A 15,133-nucleotide genomic window follows, 5' to 3' on the forward strand; every position below is an offset into this window, starting at 1 on the left:
AAAGTCTCCAACAGGACTTGCTGTATATTCGTGCTGTTGTTGAATCTAATGGACGTTTTTCTAATGATTTGTCTTCCCCTGGTGTGCAAAAGATGAACTGCATCATTGAATCAAAGGTGAGATACACGCGTGTTCTTATACAATCTATAATAATAATAATAATTTAAAAACACTTATATTTAATAAGTTGTATTGTAAGATTGACTCACGGTTATTTCCTTAATGCCCATCACAGAAATGACCTTGCTCACGAGGTCTGAAGGACAAGGGGAACCAGCCATGATGCCTAGCAGTACCAAAACAAATAGAAGAGCATGTAATCTGTGAAATCAACAGCTATCAGTTGAGGGAAATATTCTCAAAGGCATTAAATCATTTAAATGGTCACTTCTTTTGTTCCATATATAAAAGCAGAATAATTGGTCTTTTTCCTCACCTGCCTCCACTGATGACAAGTCATATTTAGCAGAGCCCATCTGGCTAACCATGTCAACGAACATGGTGGGGGTGCCGTAGATGAAGGTGCACCTGTGAGGGAAGATATATCAATTAACAGAACGCATCTTCACTGATAACACATCTTCCTACATGCTTTGATATGTTTCTTCTATTTGCTGTAAGAACAGAAAACTTTATTTTGAGATAAATACAGCAAAGTGAAACTAAACGTCTGTTCGTGGGGACGATGACCTCGTGTGATTTAGGTCAAAGGCAAAGCTTATTTGCAGAGAGTTACTCTCTTTCCTCTCACGTATCTGTTCCATAAATATGAAACTAGGCAACAGCTGGTTCGCTTAGCACAAACACAGCTGGACAAATACTGACTGCTTATACATTGACGGGGGGTCAGTGGGGCCTACTGTACATCGTTCCTATATTTCTTCTTCTCAGAGGCCAGAGGCCAGACTTAACCTTATATAACATACAGTATATACTGATCTTATTCACATCAAACATTATGACATGTCAACGCAGGAAAAGCACAGTAATTAATACTAGGGCTGTCAGTCGATTAAAATATTTAATCACAATTAATCTCATGATTGTCTATAGTTAATCGCGATTAATTGCACATTTTTTATGTATTCAAAATGTACCATAAAAGGGAGATTTGTCAAGTACGTATTTATCCCATAGAACCCATTTTCAGTCAGAGGTCAAGGGACCCCTTTGAATATGGCCATGCCAGTTTTTCCTCACCAAAATTTAGCGTAAGTTTGAAGTGTTATTTAACCTCCTTCGTAACAAACTTGGTACCAATGGATTCCTTAAGTTCCCTAGTGTCACATGATCTCAGTATCTTCACTGTAGCTTTAAAACTGAGTCCGCTACAACCTCTGAAGGTTCGAATAGCAGATTTTTAAGAGGTTAATTAAAAATCGCAAGTTGCGTTAATGCGCTAAAGAAATTAGTGCCGTTAAAGTAATTTGCGTTAACGTGTTATTATTAACTTTGATAGCCCTAATTTATACTAATTCATTATACTATCTTGTACATGTTGGCTCACTGTCTTGGCTTCCTGGGACACTTATTGGATCAGAGCCATCATTAATGTTAGTAGTGCTACCTGTGCTTTTCCTTCTATAAAAAACGTCTGTACATCCCCACTCAGAACAACGATGGCTACACTGCTTTATGTAATTCTTGCAGGGCAACATACCTACAGTATATATTTTTGGAAAGACCAGAGGCTAGAGATTGCTTAGAGGTAATTGTTGAGTCATTTCTCTTTGTCCCGGACCAACGAAACAACATGTGATATCTGATCTCACTCAGGAAGTGTCCATCTGATAAGAGGATCGGACACTAACGCTCACCAGACCTCTGCAGACTTACCATGAAACAAAACAACCATTGAACCGTTGACCCCAAACTGGGACTAAACGCAAGCTAAAGCAGATTTACGCCACTCTGTGTCCTTTCAGCATACACATCCATTGCATGAAAGTGCATGGAAGTGATACTGATGACTGACTGATACTGCATGGAAGTGATACTGATGACTGAGCCATACATTTGCATTCCGTCTAAATACAATATATACGTCAATATGCAAAATGCATGCACTCTGAGGTTGAATTATTCAAACATCACAGAGCCCCAAGGTACCATAGGCACATCTAATCCTTTGAGCTTTAATATCCTGTAACAAACAGCTTTCTGTTTCAGGTTTAACAGTCTTTTTGAGGCTACATTTAAGGAGCTGGCCAAGGATTTCTGACATTACCTTTCACTCTCCATAGCAGCTAGGTTGGCCTTCCCATCGTACCCAGCAGAGGGAAAGACCACGGTCATGCCGTGCAGGGCCATACACAACCCACCACCCACGGAGCCGAAGCAGTGGTACAGAGGCACAGGTAGACAGACACGGGTGTGAGGCTGTGGGACAAAATCAGGAGACAAAGAGGGTCAAAATTGTAGACTTTAGACAATAGTGTGCCTCCAACTTTGTGTTTGGGGAAGTTCCTTTCCTGTTTCAACATGACAAAACCCCCCGTGCACAAAGCCAGGTCCACATAGAAACGGCGTTAATCTATATTTTTCTCTCTGTCAACAAATATGTGAAGATCAAAATCAACAATGTGTGAGTCTGTCCCTAAATACTTTCTGATTTCCCTACCTTATCTGGGGCACTCAACCCGAAACTCATTGGTTCCTACTAGGGCTGTCAATCAATTCAAATATTTAATCTTGATTAATTGCATGATTGTCAATAGTTAATCGCAATAATCGCAAATTAATCACATATTTTTGGAGATTTGTCAAGTATTTAATCCTCTTATCAACACGGGAGTGGACAAATATGTTTGATTTATGCAAATGTATGTATATATTTATTATTGTAAATCAATTAACAACACAAAACAATAACAGATACTGTCCAGAAACCCTCACAGGTACTGCATTTAGTATAAAACAATATGCTCAAATCATAACATGGCAAACTGCAGCCCAACAGGCAACAACAGCTGTCAGTGTGTCAGTGTGCTGACTTGACTATGACTTGCCCCAAACTGCATGTGATGATCATAAAGTGGGCATGTCTGTAAAGGGGAGACTCGTGGGTACCCATAGAACCCATTTTCATTCACACATCTGGAGGTCAGAGGTCAAGGCACCCCTTTGAAAATGGACATGCCAGTTTTTCCTCGCCAAAATTTAGCGCAAGTTTGGAGCGTCATTTAGCCTCCTTCACGACAAGCTAGTATGACATGGTTGGTACCAATGGATTCTTTAGGTTTTTCTAGTTTCATATGATACCAGTATCTTCACTCTAGCTTTAAAACTGAGCCTGCTACAACTTAGTAAGCTAAAGCTTTATTTAGCCTAATTCTTGACAAGCTGGTATGGCAAAAGCCTAGAAGAAGCTCAAATCAGGAAGTAAGAAATATAAAACAAAAACCCACAATTGTGCACAACATGTTTTGGCGTCGTCAAGGTAACGTGATACGTCGCTGCAAAGTGCTGTCCCATTCCTATTTACACCATTTTGAGCCCTTGCAGCTTCTCATACTCCACCATTTGACCAGGTGACGTCAATTAAGTCCCTGAGGGTTCAGGGTTTAAGGTCTCAGGGGGGACGTTGGGATGGGGCCTAAATAAACTATAGTGTGTGTGTTCATGGTAATGAAGGAACATGTAATCCAGTGCAAACACTACGTGCTCCCTGGTCAGGAGAGGTTGATGAAACAGACGATTCAGGACACATCCTGTCGGTTAAGACTCACCCTCCAGGTGAATCCCACTCTTTTGCCAACGAAGTAGGCGTTGTTGACCATGTTGTGATGAGTCAATGTAGCTCCCTTTGGAGCTCCAGTTGTTCCCTGTTAACAGAAACACATTATTTAGAAAGCCATAGTTTGATACAGTCCGTCAAGGTGACTCTGACAGGCTTCTTTTACTGCTCTCTAAACATGGTGAAGCCAACAGACAGTCAGAGATCTCATAAACAGATTTTACTGTGTCTTTGTAAATACAGGTTCATTTTCCGCCGATCGAGTAATCCATTTCTGCTCTACTTGCAAATAAAAAGCTGGCACACTGACAAAAACTAAAACATGCTCTTCAGATGTAAGACCAATTTAATGTGTCAAAGTGTGAAAACTTTTGTCAGTGTGTAGGAATTTTTTTCCCACGTTAAAAGGTCGTAACGTTCCCTGTTTAGTCTAATAAAGTTTGAGCTATTATCAGACGTTTTTCTCAGGAGGAGGAAAAAACAAGACATCCTGCCAGAAAGGAACAAAACCTGGCACATGATCAACATGTTTCATCTTGCACAGACCCCTCGAGGGCTCTTTGACATTCCTCAGATTGATAGTTTAAATTTTTTTAAGTGGGGTTGTATGAGGTACTTCTCCATAGTCAGTGTAAACAGACAGGAGCACTAGCATGGGAGCAAAGCGATGTACTGCTGTGGGCAGCAGCAAAATGTATTTTAGACACCTAAAAAAACAACAATATCAATTTAAGTGTACGCTATATTTAGAATATTATCACTGCTTTACTTCGCTGTCAGAGAGCCCTTTCTGACGGGGACTAAAGCCGTTATCTGTGCTATCTTCAAATCCACCAGACTCCATTGACAAAAACAGTAATTTTACCTCACAGAACACGGGAGTCGCTGGTTTACTGCTGTCTCGATCGGTTAGTTTGTTTGTGTTATTGTGTGACTTTGGTGAATCAGAACTAACCCCTTTAAAACACCAAAGTCACACGATAACACAAACAAACTAACCGATGGAGGCAGCAGTAGAACAGCAACTCTGCAAGTTCTGCAAGGTAAAAATACTGTTTTTGTCAATGGAGTCTTGTGGCTTTGAAGAAAACATAGATAGATATTATAACTGCTTCAGTTCCCCGTCAGAAAGTGCTGTCTGACGGCAAGGTAAAGCATTGAAAATATTCTAAATATAGCGTACACTTAAACTGATATTGATTTTTTTCGGTGCAGCAGTACATTACTTTGCTCCCGTGCTGGTACTCCTGTCTGTTTCTCCAAACTAGGAGTGTGCCAGCTGCCTTTTACTACTCTCACTTAGGTTATCTGTCCTGCTGCATCAAAACCCAGAGCAGAAATCTAGGTGAAGTCCGTCATTCAATCGTGCTTTCTGCAACTTTGTAATATCTCGAAAATGTAATCTTTTTTATCTCCTAAGAATCTAGAAACAGTCATCCATGCTTTCATTACATCCCGTTTAGACTACTGTAATCTACTGTATTCCTGTCTCACCAAACACAACCTCTCCAAACTTCAACTTCTTCAAAATGCTGAAGAGAAGAGTCCACATCTCTTGGGTTACCTCTACGTTTTAGAACTGATTTTAAAACTGTAATGATTACTTTTAAAGCGAGGTTGTGGTTGGTCCCCGATTATATCACTGACCTACTAACTGCTTACAAGCCTGAATGCAGCCTCAGATCCTCCGGCAGAGGTCTCTTAGTTATTCCTAGGTCAAGACTAAAAACCAGAGGAGATGGAGCCTTTTGGAGTCAGGACCCCACGACTCTGGAACGACCTGTTAATTTCTCTTGCTTTTTATGTCTTTGCAAAGCACTTTGTGACTTGTTTTTAAAAAGTGCTATATAAAAAAGAAAATAACACACTGACTATGGATACGTACCTCATGTAACCCCACTTCAAAACACCCGAACTATCCCTTTAAGATCAGCAGGAATTATGCAACAATTACCGAAGTGAACAAGATGTTTATGGGGTCGTCGAAGCAGAGCTTCTTCTGCAGATCCTGCAGCTGCTGCATGTACTGGCTGCTGCCTGCCTGCATAACGTCCTCAAGATGGAGCATTCCTGGGTGCCGTTTATCAATAACAATCACAGAGCGGAGGTCTGGGAGTCTGAGGGGGAAAACAAAGAAATGTGGGTCATGCTCAACTCCAAGTTTCACTGCAATGTTCTGCATCTGTCTCTCTCTCTGTTAAAGTAGCGTGTTACTGTTCAATCCATGTGTCTGGTTTAGCTTCACTAATCTTTCTGTAAATGTGGGGCTGTAACTAGAATATTTCACACACTGAGGTTAAGAGTCCAAATCCCCCCAGCATGGTACAATCCCTTCAAAGGAATCTTTCACATACCAGCCAAAAAAATACAGCAAAATTTCCTTTGAGGGAGTCCAAATCAGAGCTATCGTAGCTTATTAGCTGTGCTGCACCATCAACTTTTACTTCCTCTGTCAGACAATGACCTGGTTCCCAGGAGAGGAAATGTTTGCAGACATTGTGAGGCACGAGACGATGGCACAAGTATGTCTTTTTTGAGCTTTATCCCTCTTCAAACACAAATGATGTATATTCCTGATGATAAAAAGTACAGAGAAAATAGAAAGAAACTCAGAGAGCTGTCGTGACAACTAACCCCGCGAGAAGTTCCTACGTCACCAAGCGTCTAGAAACGATCATTTCATTCATTTTGCTGTGCCACTTTCTGGTGGGACTGAGCTTTTATTCTGAAAAAATATCAGAATTAGCTTTAAAAGAAGTGTATTTTGTGTGTGACTGTAGAATGTAAACTCTTCTCAGGATGTTTAAACTCCCAAAAGGACATGATTTTGTCGCGGTGGTGCCGTTGTTGTATTGTGTCTGAAAGGACCTTCAGTGAGTGAGAGACAGAGAGAGAAATACTAAAGCAGGGGCAAAAAATGAATGAATGAAAACTGATGAATATTAGTTTATACCAGAGATTCACACAAGTTCAGTTTTTTTTTCCCCCTGAGAATTAAAAGTAAAATTAAAAGTAGGCCTATTTAACAAAATAAATGCTGCTGCATTGTATTTATTTTGTTATTTTCATTCTTTAAAAGTCACCAGACTGCAGGAAACAAAGTCTCTAAAACTCAAATGTTAAGTATGTTAACATCTGGCTTTGTGTTTTGCAGCAGCTCCATAAATTAAACAACAGTGAAGATGACAGGTGAGCTGTACCTGGCGCTCCTGATGTCCCCCGGGTTGGACGTCTCGATCTCCGGACATATCTTTCTCAGCATTTCTACGTACTTCTGAGTCTTAAACTGCGTAGGGCACACTATAGCTTTACACCCGACCTGTGAGGAGAGGAGCAGAGGATTCAGCTTAACGGGATAATACAGTCTCTTAAAGCTTCAGTAGACGAAAAGCTTTTGGCATCATTGGGCAAAAATTCAAGTGTTCTGAGAGAAAACTAGACTTCTGCTCCTCCTCATGGCTCTGTTTTCAGGCTAAATCTAGCCCGTCACGGGAGACATTGACCAATCACAGGTCATTTCAGAGAGAGAGCGTTCCTATTGGCTGTGCTCCGGCTGGTGGGCGGTGCTTGGTATTTCCTCAACTTGATCTCAACAAGGCTGCCGTGTCACAAACTTTCTCATTTTACAGCTAAACCGTGCACCACAAGATGATTCTGAGATCATTTGAGGAGAGAAATAAGCATTAACGTAACAGAATATTGATTCATATTTGATCAGCGCTGCCTAGTTGGACCGTTTGATCGGAGTTGGCGAGTGATTGACAGCCGGCTCTCATAGACGGCAGACTCCAGATCAACTCTGATTGGTTGTTTTGGTCCAGTCCGTGAAATCCTGCAGATGCCGTTAGGAGCACCGGAGGACACAGAGGCTCATGATTTTTTTCAGATTACCTGTACTACTGTCACAATATAGCGACTGTTTTGTAATAATCATATTTGCTCCAATCTCGCAGCTTTATTGTCACAGCAGTAAAAACAGGTATGTAAAAGTCACCCACCTTTCGCAATGCAAACTCCACCTCCTGCAGCTGGTACGCTGGGTTCACAGACACCTGTTGGGCGGTAAAACCATAAACAGCTGCTTATGATGGAAAAGAAACTAAAAAAGGTTGACAGATTAAAAAGGGTCATTGATGTGTTTTTAATAGTTGTTGAACAATGGAGCTCTGTGAGGAAGAAGATCTATAATTTTTCTGACAGCATCAATTCAGAGTCTGGGCACTGTTTCTCTAATATGTTGTTGTTGGATGTTTTTGCCTTCTTGCCAACGCACCATGACCTACATTTGACTCACCAATATAACGCCAGCTTTGGCTGTGGCGAACTGGAAAAGGATCCATTCATAAGCGTTGGGTCCCCACATACCCAGCCGGTCCCCTTTCTGCAGCCCAAGTGCCAGCAGCCCGGCTGCAGTTTGATCCACCTACGGAGACGTTACAGAGACATGAACAGGTTTAACATGTTTGGTGGGAAGAAGATGATACAATAACAGTACGCACTGTTTTATTCACCAAATGTTTTCTCTATCTTGCCTTCATCAGGGTGGTGTCTGAGGCTGTGTTATTAACAAAACGCAAATATGTTTTAATGCCACTAATGTCTTTAACGCATTAACAGAACTTGCGATGTTTAGGTTGTAGTGGGCTCAGTTTTAAAACCAGAGTGAAGATATCATATGAATCTACAAAACCTAATGAATCCATCTGTACCAACCATGTCATACCAGCTTGTCGCTAAGGAGGCTAAATAACACTCCAAACTTACGCTAAGTTTTGGCGAGGAAAAACTGGCATGGCCACTTTCAAAGGGGTCCCTTGACCTCTGACCTCCAGATCAGTGAATGTAAATGGGTTCTATGGGTACCCACGAGCCTCCCCTTTACAGACATGCCCACTTTATGATAATCACATGCAGTTTGGGGCAAGTCATAGTCAAGTCAGCACACTGACACACTGACAGCTGTTGTTGCCTGTTGGGCTGCAGTTTGCCATGTTATGATTTGAGCATATTATTTTATGCTAAATGCAGTACCTGTGAGGGTTTCTGGACAATATCTGTCATTGTTTTGTGTTGTTAATTGATTTACAATAATAAATATATACATACATTTGCATAAAGCAGCATATTTGTCCACTCCCATGTTGATAAGAGGATTAAATACTTGACAAATCTTCCTTTTGGGAAATTTTGAACACATGAAAAATGTGTGGTTAATTCTAGGATTAATCACGATTAAATATTATAATTGATTGACAGCCCAAATATACTCTTAAAATGAATGTGTTACGCCACAAAACATTTTCTAAAACATAATGAAATATCTGGTTTCATAATAGTTCTGATAGTTTTAATTTGTTCACGTTGCTGCTCTAAAGCTGATTGTTAGGAGCAAAGTCCAACACCTCCACATACAGAGTACAGTTCAGTGAGTTCAGAGATGTTTAGACACAAAAAAACACCTTTTTACAAAACAATGTTTTGTTCCTAGATTGTGGAGACAAAAATATTTACAGTTATGATGTTCTGTAATATGAAAGATCATTAAACCATGAATCTGTAACGAGGGAAGACCGTACGAGTACAGAGCAGAGATAACACAATCAAAAATCAATAGAAACACACAGTGGACTTTAAATATTCAGTAGATGCAAAGTAAAGTAACATGTTGTGCTTAGCAAATCAATATTTATGCAGCAGAGCTCAGTGAACCTTTAGGATGTTTTATATGACAGCTGCTATCTGAATATTGTTTCTCGGTACTCTTCATGTCAGATCAACGACACTTTGACTTCGTGGAATATTTGAAAGGTCTCTAGGTGAACGTTTACAAACTGAACAGGACTGAACATGCAGGCGACCCTCGAAGAAGAAGAAGACATTTTTCACAGCAGACATTTTTACATGTCATTCATTGCTGTCCTGTGAAAAAGGCCTATTAAAAGCTCCGGTATCAGTCTTCCCTTCCTCTGTTTTTTTCTCACCATGTTTTACTTTTGTTCATTAGCAGTTTGGCAGTTCATTTTAGCTGTTAATTATCCATTGAAAGGCTTGTTTCCAGTTTCCATTAACAGAGAGGAGCAGGGTGCTGCAGTTAGTGAAATGAGGTTCAAGGTTCAAATACAACTCCAACTTCCATTTCACGACCATATCATCATTGCCTTTCCACTGTCCAAGTGCAGGTAGAGAAGGTGAAGTCAGGCAGAAGCCTATCGCTTTATATTAGGGCTGTCAATCGATTAAAATATTTAATCGCAGTTAATCACACATTTTTTATCTGTATGTACCTTAAAGGGAAATTTGCCAAGTATTTAATACTCTTATCAACATGTGAGTGGGTTTAAAGTTTTGGACCATTTATAAAACATGCTCGTAGGCTTTCCAACATCCAACCTCAACATTGTTGGATTGACCTTCATCAGTCGGGGTTTGGGGGGGTAGGCAGCACATTGACTGGACACATACAGTATACTTTAAAGGAGAAGACTTACATCCTGCTGAAGCTGTGCAAAGGTCTTGCGGACTCCGTCTTCTACAAAGACGACGGCCTCTCTGTCAGGCCAGCGCTCCACAGTCTTCAGCAGGGACTCTCCAATTGTACTGTGGAGCAAAGATGTGGAAGACGTGCCGTGGGCATAGCTGGTCGTGAGGGTCGGGATGATGGGCGGAGAGTCCACATGAATGCCACTGCAGGGGGAAAAAAATAAAGAATTAGAAAATGTTTTCGGACACCGGCAGCCACAAATCATATAAAAGTTAAAAGAATAAAATAAAGAACTATTAGTATAGCAGTGTGGAGTACCAGAGTTGGACATTCTTCAATTCTCGACGACCAGAAAAAAAACCAATACCTGCAGCGCTCAGTGTAGAAATGCAGCGCTCCCAATGAAAAGAATTGACCTTCACTGCTTGTCCCCTGATCTAGATATAAAACAAAGATAGTGTATTTGCTGTCAGGAACAGCATCCTTCCTTGTTGAAACTCAGTATATTTCCTTTAAATCTCCTCTAGAAACACGTCATCAGGTGCTTCTCAGCTTATCGGCTGTTATGAAGTGCAGCATCTTTTGTTGAACTGATAAGTCAAGTGATGAGGCAAATGTTCAACCAGTTTAACAGGCGTTTCACCTTTCACACAGGAACACAATGACCCAGGGACACCAGTTCCTGTGCTGCAGATAAGAAGTGCAACCTTTAGTATCTCTATGATGCAAAAAAAAAGAAGCTCTGTGAAGCCTTTAGCAGCAGTGACTCGTGATGACATTAAAGGTTCTCTATACGATATCCAGAGCATTAATATAGCTGCAAACAACTATTTACTATGTAAAGATATAGAGGAGTAATGTCTACCTGAGCAGAGAATGAAGTCTCTCTCTTACCGTGTGTGTTGTAATCACAGCTTCTCCGTGTTTTGTAAACATAGCTAGGCCAGCCACGCGTTCCTTTTAGTGCATGTTAGTGAGCGTGCACTGCTGTTCATACGGCGGTTACAGCGGATAACGCCGTCTCAACCGATGTCATCGTCGTGGAAGCGTAGCGCCCACACTCCGCTTCCTCCTCAGATTAACACTGTTACCTCTGTGAGCACTGTTGCCGTTGTTAGCACCGTTAGCTGAGCCACCGACTCAGCAGTTGTTTTAGCTACACAGCAAAGTAATTAAAACATTACAACATCATTCTGATCATTCTGCATAAGGAGTATTTTTACTTTTGGTTCTTTAAGTATATTTATATGCCAATACTTTTGTACTTGTACTTAAAGGTCCCATATCGTGCTCATTTTCAGGTTCATATTTGTATTTTGAGTTTTTACTAGAACATGTTTACATACTTTAATGTTTAAAAAAAACTTTATTTTCCTCATGCTGTCTGCTTGAATGTACCTGTATTCACCCTCTGTCTGAAACGCTCCGTTTTAGTACATTTCAACGGAATCGCAACGGAATTGCGTTGCTAGGCAACAGCTTGGATCCATGTTTACTTCCTGTCAGCTGATGTCATTCACATACACCGCAACGGAAAATAAACTGGGACACATTTAGAATGTTTACGTTTAAAACTTTAAAATGGTCTAAATATTGTAGATTTGTGACATCACAAATGGACAGAAATCCTGACGGCTTGTTTCAAGAGCTCAGTTTCTGAATACCGACTGTGTGTATTTCTCTGTGGATTAAGCGTTTCGATGCTTTCACAGTATTTATATAGAACTTAAACCTGCTTTATAATATAAAAGCCATGAAAATGTCACTTTTTATAATATGGGACCTTTAAGTAAAACTTTGAGTGGACTAAACCATGTGCACCTTTCAGAGAGGGAGGGGGGGGGAGCGTCCCAGAGATGCCCTGATATTGTCTTAGATACAAGAAATCTGTTAAACTAATTATTCAGCCAACAGCCAAACGTAGAATTCCAGGCTGCTTGAGGGGCCTCCCTCATGTTGGGGCCCAGGTCTCATTAATTTGACCCGTGCAGCGGGGGTTTTCAGAGTCTGAGATTGTGGGCCTCTCCTCAGACAAAGCTTGGGGAAAAGGCGCCTCCTCACCCCTCCTTAGCTTGCTTACGTAGTATCGCTCAATTCCTGGAATCCTGTGGGATCCTGACGATGTTATTTGATCCCATAGACGCACAACAACTGAGCCAAGATAGCCTAATATTGCTGTTTTGACTTCCACTATTTCCATTTCCTTAACCAAACCACACACATTAAGGCTATTTTATGTGATCTTCTTTTGATAACTAATGTAACAACTGGGCCTCCTGTCACACTTCAACCTCTGCCATAATGTTACCTAACTCACAGTTGGAGCTCTGCTACAGCTTGGATCGGTATAAAACTCTCCAGATTACATCATTAATCCCAAAATATCCACAACTGCGTAACAAAATATCTAGTTCATTGATCAAACAGTTACTTAACGAAACCAGGGGGAATCTGTTTGGTGGAAAAACAAATAAATAAACATATGAAATGTGGCAAAAGACCAAGAACCAGACACAGTTTTTCTTTTTGTAAGGGGTCACAAACCGCTAGTTTAATATTCAACAATGTGTTATATGGTCCTCATATGTCAAATAAAGTCTTAATCTCTAAAGTAGCTAGTAACAATATCTATCAAATATGTGTAGTGGAGTAAAAGTACAATATTTCCTCCTGAAATTTAACGGATATACACAAGAAAAAAACAACAAGCACCTAAAACTATTTACTTTGGTGCGGTGTGTAACATTTTGGCGGATCTATTAGCAGAAACAGAATATAATATTCATAACTATGTTTTCATTTAGTCACCTGACTGCTGTCTACCAGAGGTTTTTAAGATAATTTACTGTTATTGTACTGTATTGTTAAGTAAACATACTAATACCACACTGTAAAAAATACTCCACTACAAGTTAAAGTCGTGCATTGGAAATGTTAATGAGGTGAAATCGGAGTAAAAGTTAAATCAGCAGCAAATGGACTTGAAGACGTTTCACTTCTCATCCAAGAAGCTTCTTCAGTTCTGGCTGAATGGTTGGAGGAAACATCCAGGAATTTAACCTCTATGGGGTCGTTAGCAGGAATATAGAAACCAGTCAGTACATTGGTGTGACGTACTCGGTGTGACGACTGTAGTTATGAATCGTTAGAGTCAGCTGACGCCTCGTGTGAATGAATGTCTTCAAGAATCTAAACCAAGTCCAGTTGTTGCTGCTGATTTAACCTTTAAACCCTCAGATACCATGACCTGGATGACTGAGAACCTTCACATACATAATGAGGTGAAAGTATGCAAGTATAATCAGAAAAATGTACTAAAAGTAAAAGTACTCAATGCAGAAACCTGAAAATTATTTAAAATAGTTTTAAATAATTTAAAGAAAAAGCTGGAACAATTAGATTTTTGTCATTTTTGCACGAAAGCGATTATCAAAATAGTTGCCAATTATCAACTAATCGATTAATCGTTTAGGCTGTACTTGTATAAACTGTCGGGTACTTTAATTCAAAACAAAACATCATATTTTATAAACTCTTTGTATGTTTTTTATATAAAACTCTTAAGAGTAACTAAATCTGTCAGATAAATGCAAATAAATGTAGAGTAAAAAGTACAATATCTCCCTCTGAGATGAGTAGAAGTATAAAGTAGCATGAAAGGTAAAAACTCAAGTAAAGTACAAGTACCTCAAATTTGATTTTTGAAGGTAGCCTACTGCAAGAATGAAGGGGTGGACACAATAATTTGAACAACTGCACAATACGCAATAAAACAACAATGTAAGAAGTATATTGAGGGCGAGTTGCCGTAAAGATATATATATATATATATATATATATATATATTTATGTACATATATATATATATATGTACATATATATATATGTGTGTATATATATATATATATGTATATATACATGCATATATATGTAGATCTACATATGTATATGTATATGTATATATACGTATATATACGTATACATACATATACGTATATATATATATATATATATATACGTATATGTACGTGCATATACATATAGTGTCATGATGGACTTAGAAAACCCCATACTGGTGTTCCTTTAGTCTCCTCCCCCTCCTTCCTCTGCTCACAGCACCAGGTTTCATTTTGATTATCTATTTTAGTTGTAATAATGATAATAAATAATGCTCAGTCGAGATTGTGTAATAATAAACATGGGATTGTTTTGTAAAATAAAAAAAATAAATAAAAATCTCTAAAGTCATGACAATCATGTGATCTTTTTCCCGAGCTGATGTTGTTACATAATCACAAAGTTACAAACAGAAAGTAATTGAAACAAAAAAAAGGAAATACATTGTTTACTATACTTTTGATAAACAAGAGTTTAGTTAGAAGAAACACTGTAGCGTCTGCAGCCATGTGACCTGGACGTTTAAGTGACACTTATCTTACATTATTTAAATCATGCATATGTTCCATAATAATAATAATAATAATAATAATAATAATAATAATATACATATGTCTGTGACTCACCGACTGGCTGCAGGAACTCCTGGATGCTGGGTCCAGGATCTCTGCAGAACCCTCACAGACCTGGAGAAGACTCCGTGGTGGTTCCGGAGAGTCTGGGAGCACAAGGCGATCTTGGGAATCATTCTTGTTTTGCAGCTGCAGCTCACCGCACCCTGAAGCAACAAAAGTTCAGCAGCTTCTCTGAGAAACTTCTTCAGGTTTAGTTGTGCACCGCAGCAGATAAGCACACCTGATGAGAGTGACCACTAGAAGTGGAAAGGTTCTCTTCTTTATGCAGGGGGTGGAGTTGTAGCCTGCAGCTACCCGCAGCAGCAGCTCCTTCCTCGGACCTTGATCAGAGCTGACAACATGTTCTCTGGAGGCTCCAGTCTTCTCCTGCTGGGGGCGCCATGC

At 39.7% G+C, this 15,133-nt stretch overlaps 1 protein-coding gene across 1 annotated transcript in view; it reads right to left on the reverse strand.

Annotated features, from left to right (window-relative positions):
- acsf2 (acyl-CoA synthetase family member 2) overlaps positions 1-15,133 on the reverse strand; it is a 32,053-nt gene extending 16,920 nt beyond the window's left edge. Inside the window, exons 1-10 of the mRNA XM_037754655.1 lie at positions 14,741-15,133; positions 10,225-10,420; positions 8,031-8,159; positions 7,735-7,788; positions 6,937-7,055; positions 5,691-5,853; positions 3,729-3,824; positions 2,228-2,379; positions 437-528; positions 210-286 (exon numbers count right to left, since the gene is read on the reverse strand). Of these exons, the coding sequence (XP_037610583.1) occupies positions 210-286; positions 437-528; positions 2,228-2,379; positions 3,729-3,824; positions 5,691-5,853; positions 6,937-7,055; positions 7,735-7,788; positions 8,031-8,159; positions 10,225-10,420; positions 14,741-14,862 (1,200 nt within the window). The 5' untranslated portion in view covers positions 14,863-15,133. The remainder of the gene's footprint in view (positions 1-209; positions 287-436; positions 529-2,227; positions 2,380-3,728; positions 3,825-5,690; positions 5,854-6,936; positions 7,056-7,734; positions 7,789-8,030; positions 8,160-10,224; positions 10,421-14,740) is intronic.

This window comes from Sebastes umbrosus, chromosome 20 (genome assembly GCF_015220745.1).
Source record: "Sebastes umbrosus isolate fSebUmb1 chromosome 20, fSebUmb1.pri, whole genome shotgun sequence".
Taxonomy (NCBI): Eukaryota; Metazoa; Chordata; class Actinopteri; order Perciformes; family Sebastidae; genus Sebastes; species Sebastes umbrosus.